At 47.3% G+C, this 18,504-nt stretch overlaps 1 protein-coding gene across 1 annotated transcript in view; it reads right to left on the bottom strand.

Moving 5' to 3' along the window:
- The window catches only part of SOBP (sine oculis binding protein homolog), a 121,639-nt gene extending 109,323 nt beyond the window's left edge, over positions 1-12,316 (bottom strand). Inside the window, 2 exon segments of the mRNA XM_068160481.1 lie at positions 1,882-2,020; positions 11,789-12,316. Coding sequence (XP_068016582.1) covers positions 1,882-2,020; positions 11,789-11,884 — 235 coding nt within the window. The 5' untranslated portion in view covers positions 11,885-12,316.
- Between the last annotated feature and the right edge of the window lie 6,188 nt (positions 12,317-18,504).

Below are 18,504 nucleotides of genomic sequence, written 5' to 3'. Positions count from 1 at the left end.
CTGGGGGACAATCACCTCCTTACTCCTGCTGGTCATACCATTGCTGACCCCAGCCAGGATGCCATTGGCTTTCTTGGCCACCTGGGCACACTGCCAGCTCATATTCAGCTGCTTGTCGCCTAGAACCCCCAGGTCCCTTTCTGCCAGACAGCTTTCCAGCCGCACTGCCCCAAGCAGTGCCTGGGGCTGTTGTGGCCCAAGAGCAGGACCTGGCACTTGGCCTTGCTGAAGCACATCCCATGGACCTCAGCCTATTCATCCAACCTGTCCAAGTCTCTCTGTAAAGCCTTCCTACCCTCAAGCAGATCAACACTACCACCTAACTTGCTGTCATCTGCATATCCTTAGGATGTCCAATTTAATCAATGACTCCTTGTTCCTGTCCTTTACTTCTACTCAGTGTGCTGTGACTTCACCAATGCAGGAAGCATAAACCAACAACTAAAAGAATTCCTAATTCTCTATCAATAATATGAGGAGTAGTGATGGAAAGCAAAACACTGAAATCACAGCAAAGTGTGCCTGAAATGATGACAGTTATTATTCTTCTAATTCTCTAATCCCAAACCACCTCAGGATCCTTATTTGCAGGGATTTCTCTAATGCTCCGTGGGGCAAGACTCAATTCTTATCATTCCCTCTCCTCTCCATCTCTCAGAAAAGGAAACACACTTTTTTCCCCTCCCACAGACTGCACACACCAAAACTTTTTGCCCATCACAGGTTTTTGTTGGTACATAAAGCATATGATTTGTATCATGTGTCATCAAAAGCCCTGTGTAGTGAATTTCATCAGACATACACTGCAGCCACAAAGCATTCAATAAAAGATCTATTGATGAAAACATAAAGAAATGAATCACATTACCACACAGCAACAAGATTCTTCACAAGTGCCTTAATGACATTGCCTTTTCAGTGGAAAATAAACACTGCTCACCAGGGTCACTGCAGAACTGACAAGCTGCAAACGTTCCATTTGAACAGAACGAGGTTGTTTCACCTTACCTCCAATCTTCCCACCTTTTTTCTAGCCACCTCTCCTTCAGAACTGCTTTCTCTGGTATCTACTCATTGCAGCACACACTGAACACAGTGCTGCTGCTGGCCATCAGAAAGAAAACACAAGCACTGCTGGCTGCAACGGCAGTGAGAAGTGGCAGTCCGAGAGCAGAAAAGCTGCTGCAGTTTCCTCTTTCTCTCACCTTTGAGGAATTCTTGTTGGATAAATCCAGATGCAGTGATTTCCTCCTATTCACCCTGATGACAAGTCCCTACCCACCCCTCATGACTGAGTCAGAAGGCAGCAGCTGAAGGGCTGAGCAGACAGAACCCCACCCTTCACATTTTGAATCATGAAGACCCAGTTACTGCCCCCAAAATTCCCATGCCTGGAAGACTCCCACAGCACTTGCAGAAGACAGTGTAGTACAAACAGGGATGAGTAGCCTTTTGTGAACATCCACACTCTTTCCTACATGTTGTGACTATTCCAGCTCAAAATCTTTCAGCATTTTAGAAAGCCAGATGCCAAAAAAAACCCTCAGTTTTGAAAGCAAAGTTGTTCCTTGAAGCCACGGTGCTAAGAAAGTGCTTCCTTTTTATTTCCAGTTGTGAGCAGGTTGTTGGTACCACAGGTCCTGACTCACAACAGGCATTGTCTGCGAGGATGTATCACTAAGTGCCTACTAACAGCAGCCCTGTTAAGCGATTATCCTCATACCCTATTGGCTTCCTCACACTAGCAGGCACTCTCTGATATTTTTGTGTGCACCAACCACAAAGCAAGCAGCAGAACACGCTTCCCAATCCACGCCAGCTCAGACAGGTTGAGATATTAATCCTTCTTTGCATGAACACAGAAACATGAAGTCTCATTACCTTTGAGAACAGAAATGTGCTGGCGGCTTTCCCCATCTGCCGAGTAGTTCCTGAATTCAATATCTTCTCCATCTTTCAATTCAACCTTATCATAACCATACCAGCCAAGGAGCTCATTCATAGTGTTTTCTGCAAAGTTCTGAAAGAGAAAAATTACCTACTTGTTTATGTAATCAATAAGCATTTGGAAGGAAGGGAGGGCTGCATAAATCGAAGCCTATCTGTGCTACACGAGGAAATGTCAGGTCTGGCCCACCTCCTCAAAGACTAATGCTCGTCTCATAAGTCAAGTGCATAAAGTGCAATGCATTTAAATCTCTGACTGGCACATGTAATTGTGACAGAGGCTCACACATCTGTAATTTAAAGAAAATGAAAAGCAGAGCTATTTATGAGCTTTGCTCTGGCACCCACTGCCAGGAGGATTTCAGCGTGCATTTGTCACGCAGACTTGTCCGTGTCGCCATCAAATCTTTAAGGCTGCAGCAAGAGAATAGCAGAAAGCCAGCAGTTAATCAACCTTATCGTGCTACAGTCTCTTCAGCTGGAGCAGGTCACTGACACAATTACAGCTCCTTGAGGTGCCCGTGAACCAGATCAAACACAATCACAGCAGAGAGGTTTTCCCTCAGAGCCAGGCGCCCTTGCATAGTCAAACCGCTTCAGAACTCTCCACCGCGGAAGCGTTTGGCCATGACTTTGCACACCAACACCCCTGGTATTTGTGTAAGAAAACCTTTCCCAGCTTTGCCACATTCACTTCCAAGCCCATCTCCAAGCAGCGGTGTGGCTACAGTTCGTGTTTGAATGGAAATGCAAACTACGGAACTTGAGTGTCACAGCTCGACTCCTGACACAAACACATCCTCCAGGTCATGTGGCAAAACGACTTCTGCAGCAAATGCTGATGACTGGGCCAGCTTTAGTGGAGGAAGTTAAATCTGCAGCCAGGCAGAGCTCTCTGACATCAAATAGTGCTGTGGAGCTCTACAGCTTATGGATCTAGGGAACTAGCAAAGAAATCATTGTGCCCCTGTACTCTGCACTGGTTAGGCCACACCTTGAGTCCTGGGTCCAGTTCTGGGTCCCTCAGTTCAAGGACTTTGAGACACTTGAACATGTCCAGAGAAGGGCAACAAGGCTGGGGAGAGGCCTTGAGCACAGCCCTGTGAGGAGAGGCTGAGGGAGCTGGGGTTGTTTAGTCTGGAGAAGAGGAGGCTCAGAGGAGACCTTATTGCTCTCTACAACTACCTGAAGGGTGGTTGTAGCCAGGAGGGAGTTGGTCTCTTCTCTCAAGCAACCAGCACCAGAACAAGAGGACACAGTCTCAAGCTGTGCCAGGGGATGTTTAGGCTCAAGGTGAGGAGAAAGTTCTTCACTGAGAGAGTTGTTAGCCATTGGAATGCGCTGCCCAGGGAGGTGGTGGAGTCACCATCCCTGGAGGGGTTCAAGAGGGGATTGGATGTGGCACTTGATGCCATGGTCTAGTCATGAGGTCTGTGGTGACAGGTTGGACTTGATGATCTCTGAGGTCTCTTCCAGCCTTGGTGATTCTGGGATACCGTAATGAATTACTGTGATGGCAAATACCAGTTTCAAGTAGTGCAATGACTATAAAACTAAATAGAAAAACCCACACACAAAGCCTTTCTATTTGGTCTCCTCATTTTTTTATTATCACTCTTTTAAAGCAAATTCCAAGCTTCATGTCTGTGAAGGATCTTGACATCTAAAACAATGCTCCTGACAGCCACCATCTCCCGGGGCTCTGGCTACCGGCAAAGGAATAAGGACAATGTGACTCCAATTCAAAACAAATGGTATGTGTCAAACTTGCAGGTTGCTAGACTTTGTCCAGCAACTGCTCCAACTTCATTCTGAAATGGGAGCAAGCCTCCAGTCATTTAAATAAAGAAATAAAATTAATCAGATGATAATTGCTCCTGAATTCCAAGCTACAGCAGGCACTCTGCCCCAGAGCACGGCACCGCTCCTGGCTCATTCATCACACCAGATTGCATAGGTGTTCCTGTCACTCAAGCAGAGCTGTAAAGCAGCTATAAGCAATAAACACAAGCAATTTGTACTCTTCCACGAGTAACATCTGTGCCATTGTGCTACAAACACACATTTCAGGAAGAGAAAAGCCAAAACAAAACCCCAATGCAGACCCCCAGAGCATCAATTTCCTTTTGGTTTCTTCTTCCTTTTTCATTTTCCCTTGACCTCCTGCTGGAAGTCTTGACTCTGTGGCTGTCCTGTGCAGACCCAACTGCTGGAAAACATTGCACTGTTCCACCTCTACCTCCAGTGTCAGCATTGTAGGTATGACAGCCCCTTGTTTCTGAACCATCTCACTATTACAGTTTGCAGCGGCAAGCACAACCCAGAGTGAGGTGGCTAACACCTACACTCATTTCTGAACCATCTGTTTAAACTCTCGTTTGAATGGTGCTCTGTTTTAAGTGGTTTAAATACCAGCAAACCCAGGACATTTTTCTGAAGTTGCTTTGTTTGGGTTTTAGCTTTTCAGAAAACCTCTCTTTCAGCACTGCAAGCCCCAACACACCAACCCTCTCTGCAGCCCATGGGAACCCAACAATGAAGCGAGATGGAGACTGGGAGCGAGACCTCACCGCTGCAGCTCAACCAGAATGACCTGAAGAGGTCTGCGGAGGCCTGAAGGCAAGCTCTGCCAGCTTCTCTTGCTCTGCTAAATTTCAACTATGGAGACACAGCCCTAGGGACTAATCTAGCAAGGTATAGACCAATTGACAAAGTCTTCCTGACTTAAACCCCATGCAACCAAATTAATTGAGTAGCTCTAAATTTGCCTCCTGTGGATGCTTTGTGTTCTATTTGCACTGTTGATCAACTCGGGCAATGAGTAATTTCTAATTACTTGCTGTGGAATACGTAATCAAGGCTGTATAGATGTTTATTTTTCTCCTGGCAATTCATACATGTGTATGTCTCCTCAGAAGCCAGGCAAAGCGATGCTTAGGTTTGTAATGGCACAAAGCTTAAGTACTTCTCAGGCCTCATTTTTACTATCCATACAATCACAGAAATGTAGGGGTTGGAAGGGACCTCTAGAGGACTTAAATCTCATTTTTACTCTCCATGATGAGCAACACACAAAAATGAACACTTGCAGTGACAAGAAAGAGATTTGACTTTGAAATCAGCCATCAGAGAGACCTGCCTATATAAAAAATATTTCACTGGTATATACCAATCAGGTTTTTCCTTTTTCTATGAGAGAACAATGAGGTTGCATATTGGCAGTAACAAAAATGAATGCCTCCTGAACACTGTGATTTGTCAACAAGGATGCTGAAATAAAGCCCAATTATTACAATTCAGCCACTCTCCTTCATAATTTATTTTGCCTACTACAATGATGCTGATCACTCTTAATCCTATCCTCTCAATGTCTAGCAAACAAGACTTCATTACACAGTGCTTTATAGCCAGCAAACCAAGAGGATGATCCCATCATTAGCAAGCTGGTAGTCAAAGCTGAGCTGGTTTCTTCCATGGATGAGTGTCCACAGAACTATGGTATCACCTTCCTTCACTCTGGACTTCAACACCCATTTTCAGCAATGCCTAACATCCCATCAGTCAAGACAATGGTCACCCAGATCTTAGAATCATAGAATTGTTTCAGCTGGAAAAGGTCTCTAAAATCATTGAGTCCAGCTGTCAACTCAAGACCACCACAGCCATGTCCTTGGTGAAGCCACTGCCCCAAAGTTGACCACTATTATTTCATTGTCCTCATGTATTCTCCCTTCTTCCATTTCAGTGGTAGGCCAAATCTGTGTGGATTCAATGTACAGTACAAGATGAGCCTTGTAATGACCAGTGTGGTGGCAATAGCCAAAACACAACGATGAGATGGGGTGAGACAAAACAGCTTTTCTCTGTGTGAAGTGGGAAAACACAGATAAACAAACAAAAATGAGGCCAAAAAAAGCCCAGTTCTTGATGAAGTTAAGGAAAGGAAGCAAGCCAATTAATACACAACCTGTACATGCAGAGTAGAACCTCAGTGAAAGATGTACAAGCTTCAAGGGCTTAGTTAAAAGAAGAATAAAGAATGTAATGACAGCACTTGGGATAAGCAATGGGGGACCTGAGGGTGGAGCAGGTGAGCAGAAGCAGCAACAATGAAGCAGAATAGTCAATAACCAGCTGAACTGAGAGATAATAGACCTGTCAAAGTCTAGGGAGAAGGAGATGTGAAGATGAGTGTAGATGACCAGATGAAGGATGCTCAGGGAGCTGCAATTCCAAGCTTTTGCAGGAACAGAACAGCAGAGGTACTGAGCTAGTTCATGCCTACTTTCAGACTTGTTCCTCAAAAAGATATGGAGGCTCTGCAGAATGGAGGCCTCCACCCCAACCTCACAGCCCTGCCAGAGGGATGAGGTGAAAAACCAGCACACCAGGGAAAATCTTGCCCATCATCAATAGAACCCCAAATCAGCGATCACACTGCTAACATAGCGCCCTTGATCCCAGACCAAATCCCACTGAATCCAAAGGGAGTTTGTAGGGGTCTGTGCATTTCACTGCAAAATTACAGCACTACAGCTGCAGCTCATCCCTGCCAAAGAAACGGGCCCCAAAACGCTCCAGTGGCCCCACTCACACAACTCTGCCAAAGCCCTCTCTTCTTGGTGGACAGCAGTTCTTATTTTGCCCCCTGCTAAGTCCCAAACCATTTCTCACCTCTGCGGGGCAACACGCGATTTGCATGTTTGAACTGTTCGAACTCTCTTCTTGTGCTACACAAAAGTATCCTCCCTCCTGGAAGAGACAAGATTAACAACTGACTAACTAACTAACTAAACTATCTAACTGACTAATTATTATGCTTTTTGGTATTTTGACTTGAATTTGTTTCCTACTCCTGGGAAAGCTGAAGAAGAGTGTGTTGAGTCTCCAGACTGGATTGCCTCCTTTATGAGACTGACTGACACGCTTGGTGGTAAAAATACAATCACATTTATTCCCACTTTAGGATTCATTTCATCGTAACACTACACCTACAGCCCGATTTGTTCACATTGCAATGCATCATTCTCCCAAACCTTCGTTAATGAACACATTCTGAAGCTCAGCCACGCTTCTCTTTCCATCTTAGACCTCTTGCCTCTCCTTCTCTATGAACCTTATTCACAGGGGGCAAGGCCTGGCTTCACCAAACGAGGCCTGGCAAACACGGAGGCAGGAAACGCTGGGGAGAATGAGTCTGTCAGACTCATTTTCTTCTAGGTTTTACTGCTGAATGTTTATTTCAGATCTGGGAGGAAGCACAGTGGCTCCATTCCATTTCCTTGCCTGCATAATCCACTCGCTGCAGAGCCCCACAAATTCCCTTTTCACTTGCACTGCATCAAGGAAATAAAAATGTTTCTACAGTCACAATATGAACTTGGATGATTCATTATTTTTTTTGCCAGCCCTCCATTATTTATGTTGCCACCATGTTGAATTTTATAGTTAGACCTTGATGCTATTAGAGAACAACATTCCTTAATGCTTTTCTTTCCCTTGTCCTCCTATGTGCAGGTTGGGTTCTGTGACACCCACTTTGGGGAAGCACTCCCATTGCAGCCATCCCACAAAACTCCTTCCACACAGACTGCAAAAAGCCTGCTCCACCTTGGTCTCCTGAAATAACACAACTGATAAAGTCTGTCTGCTTTTCCACTTTCTCAAAGACATTTTTTGCTTTTCAGGAGAGAAGGGAGGAGTTTCCTTGGAATCTTCTGAGTGCTCTGGCTCGCTCCAGGCACAGGGCTGCTATGCCTGATTCACCACTCTCCTCCTCCTGACAGTAGTACTGCTGAATGCCAAATGGGGAATATTAAAACACTGAACTGAAAGATCTTCTGATGAGCTTACTATTAAACTGCAACAGATGGGACTGTCTTAAGCTCTAGGCTTTAGGAATGAAGCCCAATTTTGGATACAAATTAGTTATTGAGAATATTTATAGATGGTAAACTCCTCGGGCACATGGAGCAGGATGTGAAATTACAGCACAGATTAACTGCTTGCCTTTCAACTGACAGAGACATGCAGAGACATTGTCTTGTTTGTTCAGAACTTCCAGTGCAATCCAGCTGCTGGACCTAACTTCACTTCATAACACAGTGGAGCACCTAACTGTTGCCCCTGAGCAGCACTGCTGCCTGGCAGCAGGATGGTGAATGGAAAGAAGCTGAGGAGGGATGGGTGGGAGAGCCATCATCCTGCTTTGAGGAGTGCTCTCATCAATTAAACTGTAAGAAGTATTTTGGTCTTCAAGTAGTGCTGGGTTCCCCAGTCATGATAGCTTTGGGCCTATTGGGTGCTCTGCTATTCACCAGAGAGCAAGAAACGGCACTGAACTGCTTTGCAGAGTAATTATCTGTTTCATAGTTTCATAGTTTCATTCAGGGTTGGAAGGGACCACAAGGATCAGCTAGTTCCAACCCCCCTGCCATGGGCAGGGACACCCCACACTAGATCAGGCTGGACAGAGCCTCATCCAGCCTGCTCTTAAACACCCCCAGGGACGGGGCCTCGACCACCTCCCTGGACAACCCATTCCAGGGTTTCACCACTCTCATGGTGAAGAACCTCCTCCTCACATCTAGCCTGTTCCTCTTCCAAGGTGAACTTCTGGAAGAAGAAATGGAAACTATCCGAGGGAGGAAGGAGAACAAAAGGAAAAAAAATAATAACTTGAGGAGGGAAAAAGATAAGAAAGAGAGGCTATGAAGGTCACAGCAAAACAAACCAGTTCCTCCTGAATATATTTCTCATTGAAATGTAATATCAGCAAACTGTGGAGAGTCAAGAGCTTTTCGTACACAATGTTGTACCAAATTACAGTTTGTTACAACCATCATGCACATTAGGCTAGCAATAACAAAAGCACAGCTTAACATCTGTCACAAGGAAGGAGCAAACAACCTGAATCTCCATCCAGTCATGTTAGAACCAAGCTGTCACTACTGTTGGAAGACACCAAACCAAGCAGTGAGGTGTTGTGATTCCTCTCGAGTAAATATCTGACTGCATCAAACAGCAACTCTTGCAGGAGGTCTCGGTGGTGAGGTAATTTTATTGCTCATTCATAGTATTTGCTGTACTTAAAATAGACACTTGTACCAGTGGCCTTTTTATTATGAAGGGGGAGGGGAAAAAAATACAAAATCACATATACACCAGTCCTTGTTCTTTCTGCTAGCAAGGGGAGGCAATTCGATCCAATGTGGGCTGAAACCTGAGTAGGTCACTGTACACCATGATAAAATTCCCTAATCCCTGAGCCAAATTTCCCTGAGGGGGCCCTCCTACTTCTCCTCCACTTTCCAAGCTGACTTTTCCATTCCCTCTCTTGTCTTTTCCTCCCCTTCATCTCTTTCATTTCCCCTACCTTAAAGCCTTGATATCTGATCTGCTGCTGATACTCAGGTTACAGTTTTTACAGCTTAGGCTGTCTATTGCTGTATACATTCCTTTCTTTTTGCTCTGCCGTGATTACTTACCAGAGCTTATTTTACACTGGTCCAGATGAAAGCAGTTCAGATGAAGAGAAACAGTCAGCCCGTTTGAACATTACAGATATGAACCTACACAAGGGCACATTGTGCGGCCTCTGTCACTCGGCTGCAAACATTTTGCACAGTGTAACCAATGTGTTACATTATTTGCATCCCTCAGGTTTATGAGGACCAAGTAGACATCTTAATTCCTTGGTGAAGCAAGAGAGTAACTGATTGCCACAGGATTTTAACTTGTTCAACCAGTCAAAAATTCAACTTCTTTTTTCCTCCCTCCCTCCCTCTCCTTCCCCTTCTTGGGAGATAGCAGGCAACTGTCCTACTAAGAATGCAGAGCACACATAGCATAGTTTGCACTGAAAGGTGACCTGCCTTTTGCAAAAGGTTCTGCCACCAGCTTATCTCACCCTTGACCAGAAATCACATCGGTTCTAAACGCTGCCTCTACCTGCCTTGAATTTCTGTGCTGAAATCCTGAGCTTTCTAGCCTTAAGCAGCTACCCACGACTAGAAAAAGAGAAACCCTCCATGCAAAACTTGACACCAGTGCTTAATACCAAAGCATTAGCTGAAAAATTGTGTAATTTTTCTCCTTCACACAATGTTGTTTTTGTTTCTTCCTCACCCTTTCAGACAAACATCTGTTATACTGTAGAAGAACAACTATCTCCCAAACCGCTGAGTGTGCCTGCAGCCAAAGTAAACAAAACAAACCCAGAGGATCCAGCACAGTCAGCCTTTATATCCAGCCAGGATAACATTTCACATGTTTTGATTAAAATTAGCTAATTTGTAATTCTAGAACCTATGAAACTTAAAAGCTGCAATCCATGTAGCTCGCATTAGGCGATGCTCTGAGGGGCCAGTGCCCTATCCTACAGACCTCTGCAGTCCTCAGAACTATGTGGGATTACAACCAGCAATGACTCTTAGTCTCCGGTGCCTGCACAGAGCCCTCTCCAAAAATAGGATGTGTCATATATCTCCCAAAGAATAATACTGCTCCTCGGGGCTTGAAACTAGTACGGTTTGTTTCCAAAGGGCTGAAGGGAGGCGTTATTTTGTTTGTTCCCCTAACGCCTCTCTCGTCCACCTTTCCAGCTGATGTGAGCTGCGTACAGGCAGGCAGCAGGAGGAAGAATGCCTGCCTTGGGCAGGAGAAAGGCACCTAGCCCAAATTAGCGGAGAGGGGGATCATGCATTCCTGTTTCATTTTACACGGGGAGATCGATGTTCCAGAAAGCAAAGATATATGCATATTTATCTATTTGCCTATATGGCACGCATACTGTGTGGCATTTTCCAGGCAGTCCCCTACTTAGAATCAGCCTTTTAATAAATGACAAATTCAAATCAAATGCCAGTGCCTTTATCTCATAGCCAGGCTACGCTGCTTTAGTCACTTTATCTGAGCATTAAACAACAACAAGTTCAGCTGAAGTCGTGCAATACATTGGTCCCAACTTCAGTGAATTAGAGACGTAAAACAAACAGGCATGAAATAGACATGGAACAAACGTGGGAAACAGACGCAAAAAATAGGATCGGTCAAGGCTGGAACAACGACCTAATAATAAAAGAAGTCCCGAAATAAGGGGTTTGTGCAATCGCAGCCATCCTAACATCTGGAGCAGCCGCCTCAAGAGCTACCTCCAGCGCACAGCTGAACAGGCAGGACAGCCCCTCCGCATGGCAGATCCATCGAAAGCAGCCCTCGGACGGCCACCTCTGCCCAGCACCTCTGCCGCGGTGCGGGCTGCCAAGCCCAGCGCGGTGGCAGGGAGCGGGGGAGGCGAGAGGGACAAGGAGAGAAAAGGGGTCTCCGCGCTTCAGTGCCAGAAGGCTGCGCGGCTCAGACCGCAGCGTTTCACTTTGACAATTTAATTACACAGTTGCAGCTGGCTACCGGGGGAAAAGAGAAAAAAAAGAAAAAGAAAAAAAAAAAACGCAAGGGAAAGAAACAGTGTTTAAAAGAGGTCCCTTTCTTTCCTAACTTTAGGGCTTCCCAGCTACCTGAGGGGGCGGCTATGGAAGGGGGTGGGGGGGAAGCACCAAAAAGGCTCATCACTGGCACACAAGAAGCTTAAAAGCCCAGCGAGGGGCGAGTGATTTTTTAAAAAGAAATAAATCAAAGCTGGTCAATGAACAGGATTTGCAGCCTGTGAATTCGTCTCTGTTTTCAGCCCAGGAGGCGGAGTTGAGACACATTCAGTGCATCCTACAAAAAAAAAAAAATGACAAGAGATCCTTTCTTATTCCATTGCCATGCACGGAGGCGGGGGGCGGGGGGGAGGGGGACACGGGACACCCCCGCTCCCTTCCCCATCACAGGCACCTACCTTCATCTCCTCGTTGATCTCCCGCTTCACCGGGTGAGCCGGCTTCCTGCTCCTTTTATTTTCGGGAGGTCTCCCTTCTTTCTCCATTTCTGCCATTTTTTGCGCCTACTTGGTGGTGGAGATGAAATGGCTGCTGGTGCTCTGGGGGGGCCGGGAGGGGCGCGGGGTGGGGTGTGTGGGGGGCTGTGCGGCGGTGGCGGCTCTCAGTGGTGGCAGGCGGCGCCGCGGAGGGCCCGGGGGGAGCGCGGCGGCGGTGGCGGCGGCGGCGGGCGGGCGGGGGGCGCGGGCGGGCAGGGGCGCGGGTGCCCCGGCGAGTCAGCCATCTTCTGCCTCGCCGCCGGCCTGCATGGGAGCGGCGCGGGGCGGCGGGGCGGGCGGGCGGGCGAGAGGCAGCGCGGAGCGAGCCGGCCCCGCGCCTGCCGTGGCGCTGCTGGCGGGCTGCCGCGGAGGGGGCGGCGGAGGGAAGGGGGGAGGCCGGCCTCGGCCTGCCGGCGGGCGGGGCTTACCGACACCGAATCGGCCGCCGCTGCCCGCCATGGGAGCCGGGAGAGGGGGGAGGAAAGGGGGGCGAGCCTCGGGCGGAGCGGAGGGAAAGGGGCGGGCGGTGCGCACCCGCTCCCCCCCGCCGGGATGGGGAAGGGGAGCGGGAGCATAGAATCACAGAATCGTTAGGGATGGAAAAGCTCTCAAAGATCATCAAGCCCCACCGCCAACACCAGCGTGCCCACCAAACCGCGTCCCAAAGTGCCATGTCCACGCGTTCATTGAACACCTCCGGGGACGGTGACTCCAGCACCTCCCCGGGCAGCCTGTTCCAGTGCCTGACCACTCTTTCACTAAAGACATTCTTCCTAACATCCAACCTAAACCTCCTTTGGTGCAACTTGAGGCCATTTCTTCTCGTCCTATCGCTAGTTCCTCGGGTAAAGAGACCGACCCCCACCTCACTACAACCCCCATGTGCCCCGCAGCCCACCTCCAGCGCGGGGATGCCGCCGCCGTTCCCCCTGCCTGTCCAGCCCGTGTCCCCGCACTGCCCCCCGGTGCCCGTCCCGTCCCCGGCATGGTCAGACGGGGCGCTCCGCCGCGCTGAGGGTTGATTACTCCTGGTTTTCCCTTTATCTGCTTCAGGGAGGTGAGGATGAATGGCTTGGTGGGACGCGCTGCAGCGACGAGGTGCTGGATTACAGTACACACTGCGGGGGATGCATCGATTATTCCTGGGTTGTGCTTTCCCGCTCCCTAATTACCCGATACAATAGAGTACGGTACGGGGGTGTCCATTGTTCCATTAGTCACAGTTGTAATTGCATGGGGGTTCTCGTTATGACTACCGTACACCTCAAAATCAGCATTATTTTTAACAAACAACCCCGCAGTGGAAAGATAAACTGCGTTCCGTGTGGGTATGAGTAGGCTTCCCATAAAAATCTCTGTTTAGCCTGTCAAAGATAAGTTCGTTTTGTGTGCAACAATGTCTGATTTACATTCTCTGTTTCTGGAGCTTTAACTCATTGACATTTCTCAGTATGAAAAGTTGGGCACAACTCCTTTGCTCGTTTCGTGACTAAAATGAGCCTCGCTCGCCTGCTTCAGATGGCAGAGTGATTAAAGACACGCAGTACATTTTCCTCCGTAGCGCTGAAAATAGGGAGAAACTGGCGGTTTGCATCGTCCTTCTTAGCTGTTAGAGCAGTATCAAAAAGGTGACCGCAGTTTGTGAGATCCTAGAGCCCATCTGCAGCAGTAAGGTCACTGATATTGCGAAGGCAAGGTGCTGCTATTCCCTGTAGGAATCGAGTCCTGGATGCGAATCACCTTGTGAATGTATCAAGAACTGAGATGCGTCCCAACAAAAGATAAGATCTGTTCACCTAGGCAGCAGCTGCCGCGGGGGTCGTGGACAGACCCCCTTGGAATGTGCAACAAAGGCAAGCACATCCTGGGCGGGTGGTTCGCCTGATAATGCCACTATTGCCCCGGGTTGGGGTAGTGGACAGACCCCCTTGGAATATGCAACAAAGAATATGCACATCCTGAACCGATAAGCCCAGGGGGGTGTGAACAGGGAGAGGCGAAGGCCCACCCTGGCGCCGGACCCCTGCAGGCACAAGACTTCCTGGAGGCAACACCTGGACACATTTGCATACTAACGGTGAGGGGCCAGGAGGAAGCTGCCATTAAAAACCTGTATAAAAAAGCTTCAAGTGATGCCTGCTTAGAGAAGAAAAAAAATGAAGAGAAGAACTCCGCTGAAAACACTATCGAGGCACGATACGATCCTGCAACGTCTCCCCCCTCCTCCTCCCGGCTACAGACACCACACCCTCGGACAGCACAAGCCGAAGAGGACTTGGACTTTGGGATCTCTCTCTCCCTTCCTCCGGGCTGGAGACGGTAATATAATTCCTTTCCTGCTCTCCCCCTCTCTTTCTCCATTTACTCCTCTCCCTCTCTCTTTCCCTCTCGTTCTCCTTTTTCTCCCTTCCTCTGTTCCGTTTGATTTAACCTTTAATAAATAGCCTCACTTTTGATATTTGGTCTCATTTGTGCTTTAATTTCACACATGGGAATGTTATAAAAAAGAACAATTCTCTCCCCTCCTCTGGACTGAGACGCTTCCTTCGCTGCCTGAAAGAATTAGGCACATGTTAGGGGGGGAAAACAGATCTGATCATTCATTTTTGTAGGTTGGCAGAACCTCACAGAGACCCTCTAGAAGGGTATGCCAGCACCAAGGATTCAGCTACAGAGAGGGTCATGCCATGGGCTCAGTCTGTTCTTTGCACCCCAGGAACACAAAGTCTGACCTCAGCCTCACCACCAGCAAGCATGAAAAGAAACTGACTCCCCCACCCCCCCCACCCCCCGCCTTTTCCCTGTAGTATTTTAAAGCACAGAGAATTCTGAAACTTGAGGGAATGAACTTGTGATTCCACAGGTAACCTCCAAAGGATGGCACTTCATAGGGAAGTTTCCCTCCTTCTGTGCCTCACCACCACCAGCAACATCATCTCTTACGTGTTGTTCACCATACTCCGTTACAAACAAGTTGCTTTACTTAAGCTCTCATCAAGTATGGGAGATGTTCCCAGGATCTCAATGTATTGTCTCACACAGTGGGGATAGACCAGGCAATGCAAGGGGAAGCCTACACACCCTCATGTAGCCTCAGAGCTCTTTGAAACATTTAGTTCTAGTCAAATATTCTGTCTTGAATTGCCACTACTTTGCTGATACCTGAAGTCATTCTAATGAAAAAGGCAAAGCTGTTTATTGTATTAGGGACATAGCACTAGTTAGAACAACTTCACTTCTAAGCCTTGCAGAAAGGAAGTTTTTAACAAAAACTTAGAACTCCTGCTAACAGAATATTGCCTGAAATGGTTCTTGCTCAGTGAAACACCCAAAGACTACTTCTCAACCCTTATATAGCCTAATAAAGCAGAGTTTGGCTACCTAAATTTAAAAGATCAATAATCAGACAGATTGATAATCTGACAAAAACATTAATCCCACAGTCCCAAGACAAACAGAATTTCCTTTCATATTGGAAGGGACTACCTGGGCAAGTGAAAGGCGTCTCTGCCCATGGCAGGGGTTTGGAACTAGATGATCCTTGAGGTGCCTGACAACTCTGTGATCCTGTGACTTTGGAGAGTGAAACTTCAAGCCCAAATCATGCAAATTGTCTGCAGTAGGTTACAGTGAGAAGATCAAAAAGAATGTCTTCAGGATCAAATCTGTCCTTCCAGTTTTCCTGACAAACAGCTGAAAGTTTGGCTGTAAACCGAAGCACTTCCCACCCCTCTCACTACCGGTTCTGGATGCTGATCCTCACTTCTAGATCACCAAAACCAGAGGCTTTCAGTTAGTTGGCTTTTCCCCAGTTACTTCTAGATCACCCAAACCAGAGGCTTTCAGTTAGTTGGCTTTTCCCCAGTTACTTCTAGATCACCCAAACCAGAGGCTTTCAGTTAGTTGGCTTTTCCCCAGTTACTTCTCGATCACCAAAACCAGAGGCTTTCAGTGAGTTGGCTTTTCCCCAGTTACTTCTAGATCACCCAAACCAGAGGCTTTCAGTGAGTTGTGTTTTTTTCCCCTAGTTACTTCTAGATCACCAAAACCAGAGGCTTTCAGTGAGTTGTTTTTTCCCCCCAGTTACTTCTAGATCACCCAAACCAGAGGCTTTCAGTGAGTTGTTTTCCTCCTGTTGCACACTGTGAATACTTGCAGTGGAGATGTGAATTAACAGTAGATCCTCGAGGTCTCTTCCAACCTTAGTCATACTGTGATACTGTGATACTGTGATACTGTAGGCTGTGCCCAGCCTGACAACAGCTCACTTTTCTCAGCTACTTCTGGTAAACTGCTTAAAGCAGCCTACAGCCCACAGTACCTTACCAACCACCAGATGAAATCCATGGTCTTAGAGCACATCCTGCTCTTCTCAGTTATGCTTTGTTAGGCTTTGGATGGATACAAATGTTCTACCTCTCAGTGTCCTAACAGCACCTCTGCATGTGACACAGCAGATTATTTCTGCAACTGTCACCATTCCTGTTTTTCTAGAGCTGTTAATACCTTCAGATATTGCACATTATTATACCACATATTCTTGGGAATTTGTTCTTCCAATGACAGCATATGGAGGACCATCAACTGTCAACACAGAAGTTAATGCATTTAGAATACCCAGATGTTACCTGACACACATTGTAGATGCTGAAATGAGTTTTGGAAACCATCTGATTATTCCACTTGTTACTGGGGATGGAAAAACTAATAAAAATGAATGTTTTGAGCTTCTAATGGTAGCCTGTGAACTCCTAAGGAGAAGCAGGATATCGGAATCTCTGGAAGCCATGAATTTGTCAGCCATACAATGGCATCAAATCTGGATGTCTCCAGAAACTCAGGAGAAAATGACTCTGGTATTTACATTCTGCTATTTACATTACAGGGACCTTAACATTAAATACATCTACTGAACTGGGGCAGCACAGCTTTCTGGGGTGAAAACCTCTATTTCTTGGTAATGAAACCTGCTCAATATGGAACATCTTAGGTGAATAAAGGTAGCTGATGGGACCAACAGGGCTGCTCACATTTATTCTACCAGAGATACTGGGGAATGTGGTAGCAGTTAGCAGCCAGAGGTGAAATCCTCATCCTATGGAAATCAGTGAAGATTTTGCTCCTGAGTTTAATGGGACCAAACTCCTTGTGAAATGTACAAGGTTATTTTAAATCACTAAGTTTTCCACTTTGGTCTTTATTAATGTGCAACTCTCTTTAATATTATTATTGAGCTATTTCTTCTCCTTCTTGCCTGGGGAGAGGAGGAGATGCAGAAGCAGGGTTGATTTCCCAGCTGCTAAACACGAAGTAGGAGACAGGAGCGGCTTCGCAGCAAAAGGTTTGACAAGGCAACGGCATCACACAGATGGCACTCTGTGGGCACACTGCAAAGGACGCGATGGTTTCCAGAGCCCAAACTGTTCTAAGGGAGGTAGCTGCTGCAGGGGCTGCGGGAGGAAGGAGCCGCGGCCCCGCCGTGCCCGGTCCACAGGAGCAACCCTGCCCGGCGGCTGCGGCGAGAGCTCCCCCTCCTGTTCCTCTCCTTCCCAGCACGGTGCGAAACGCACCCTGGAACCTCAGACACCAAACCTTGTGTAAGCAACACGTCTGCGTGTGCTCATGCACGTAGAAACGCACATGCACACCCCCACACACAGGGAGGAAGCTGAAGGCAAAAAAGGGCTCTTGTGGGGTTTTTCCAAAGAGCAGCCGCAGAGGCTGCAGGTCAAAATAAAGATGAGGCTCTTCCCTGCTTTCTCTTCATACTGCTGGTAATTTGCCTTCTTGTTCCCTGCTTGCCAAGGTGTTGTCAGCTCTCCCTTGGGTTGCTTAGTGATGCCAGTCACCGTGGAAAACATGTGTCTGAGCAGCCTTTCCCCAGCTAACCTCTTCTCCTCTCACCTGGATCCGAGGTGAAGCCATAATAAACAGCAATTTAAATTCACGTATTTGGTTTGCTGAAGTGTTTAATTAAACAAAGAAATCCATTATGTGTGCTCACAGAAAAGTGCTGTTATGTTGAGTTTTATTTGTTTTTTATCTATTTTCATTTGACTTGAAGTGCCTTTGGCTTTCTGTATGACACGCTGAGGTGACAGGTTATTTGTGCCACCGGGAGCAAACACACGCACCGAGGAACTCGAATAGCAGTTCCCAGTCTTTTCCCTTTGAAGTACAGCCAGCCAGTTTCATATACATGGGAAACACACACCTGAACTTCTCCCTTGCTTGGGTTCCACCCAACCCCTACTTCCACCTCAGTGCTGGTATTTCACCCATACCTTTGGGCAGGGGTACATTCCACTCATTCCTGAGCTTGGACCAACACCCGCAGCGTTACTCACACAGCAGTGCCTGTGGAGTCCTTTCTGTTGTGGACACTAAACCCAATCCCAAATTTCCTTAGATGATCAGAGGTTGTTCTGTAAAATGTCTAGAGGTAGCCTCTCCAAAGCAGACACAGAGGTGGTTGAGACCCCATCCCTGGAGGTGTTTAAGACCAGGCTGGATGAGGCTCTGGCCAGCCTGATCTAGTGTGGGGTGTCCCTGCCCATGGCAGGGGGGTTGGAACTAGATGATCCTTGCCTTCCGACCCTGACTGATGCTATGACACTATGATACTAAGTGGCAGCTCC

This window comes from Melanerpes formicivorus, unplaced genomic scaffold (genome assembly GCF_026170545.1).
Source record: "Melanerpes formicivorus ecotype bairdi unplaced genomic scaffold, bMelFor1.0.p_v2 SCAF_50, whole genome shotgun sequence".
NCBI classification, from domain to species: Eukaryota; Metazoa; Chordata; class Aves; order Piciformes; family Picidae; genus Melanerpes; species Melanerpes formicivorus.
Note: the sequence above shows the minus strand (reverse complement) of the source record. Positions and strands in the feature narration are given on the sequence as shown.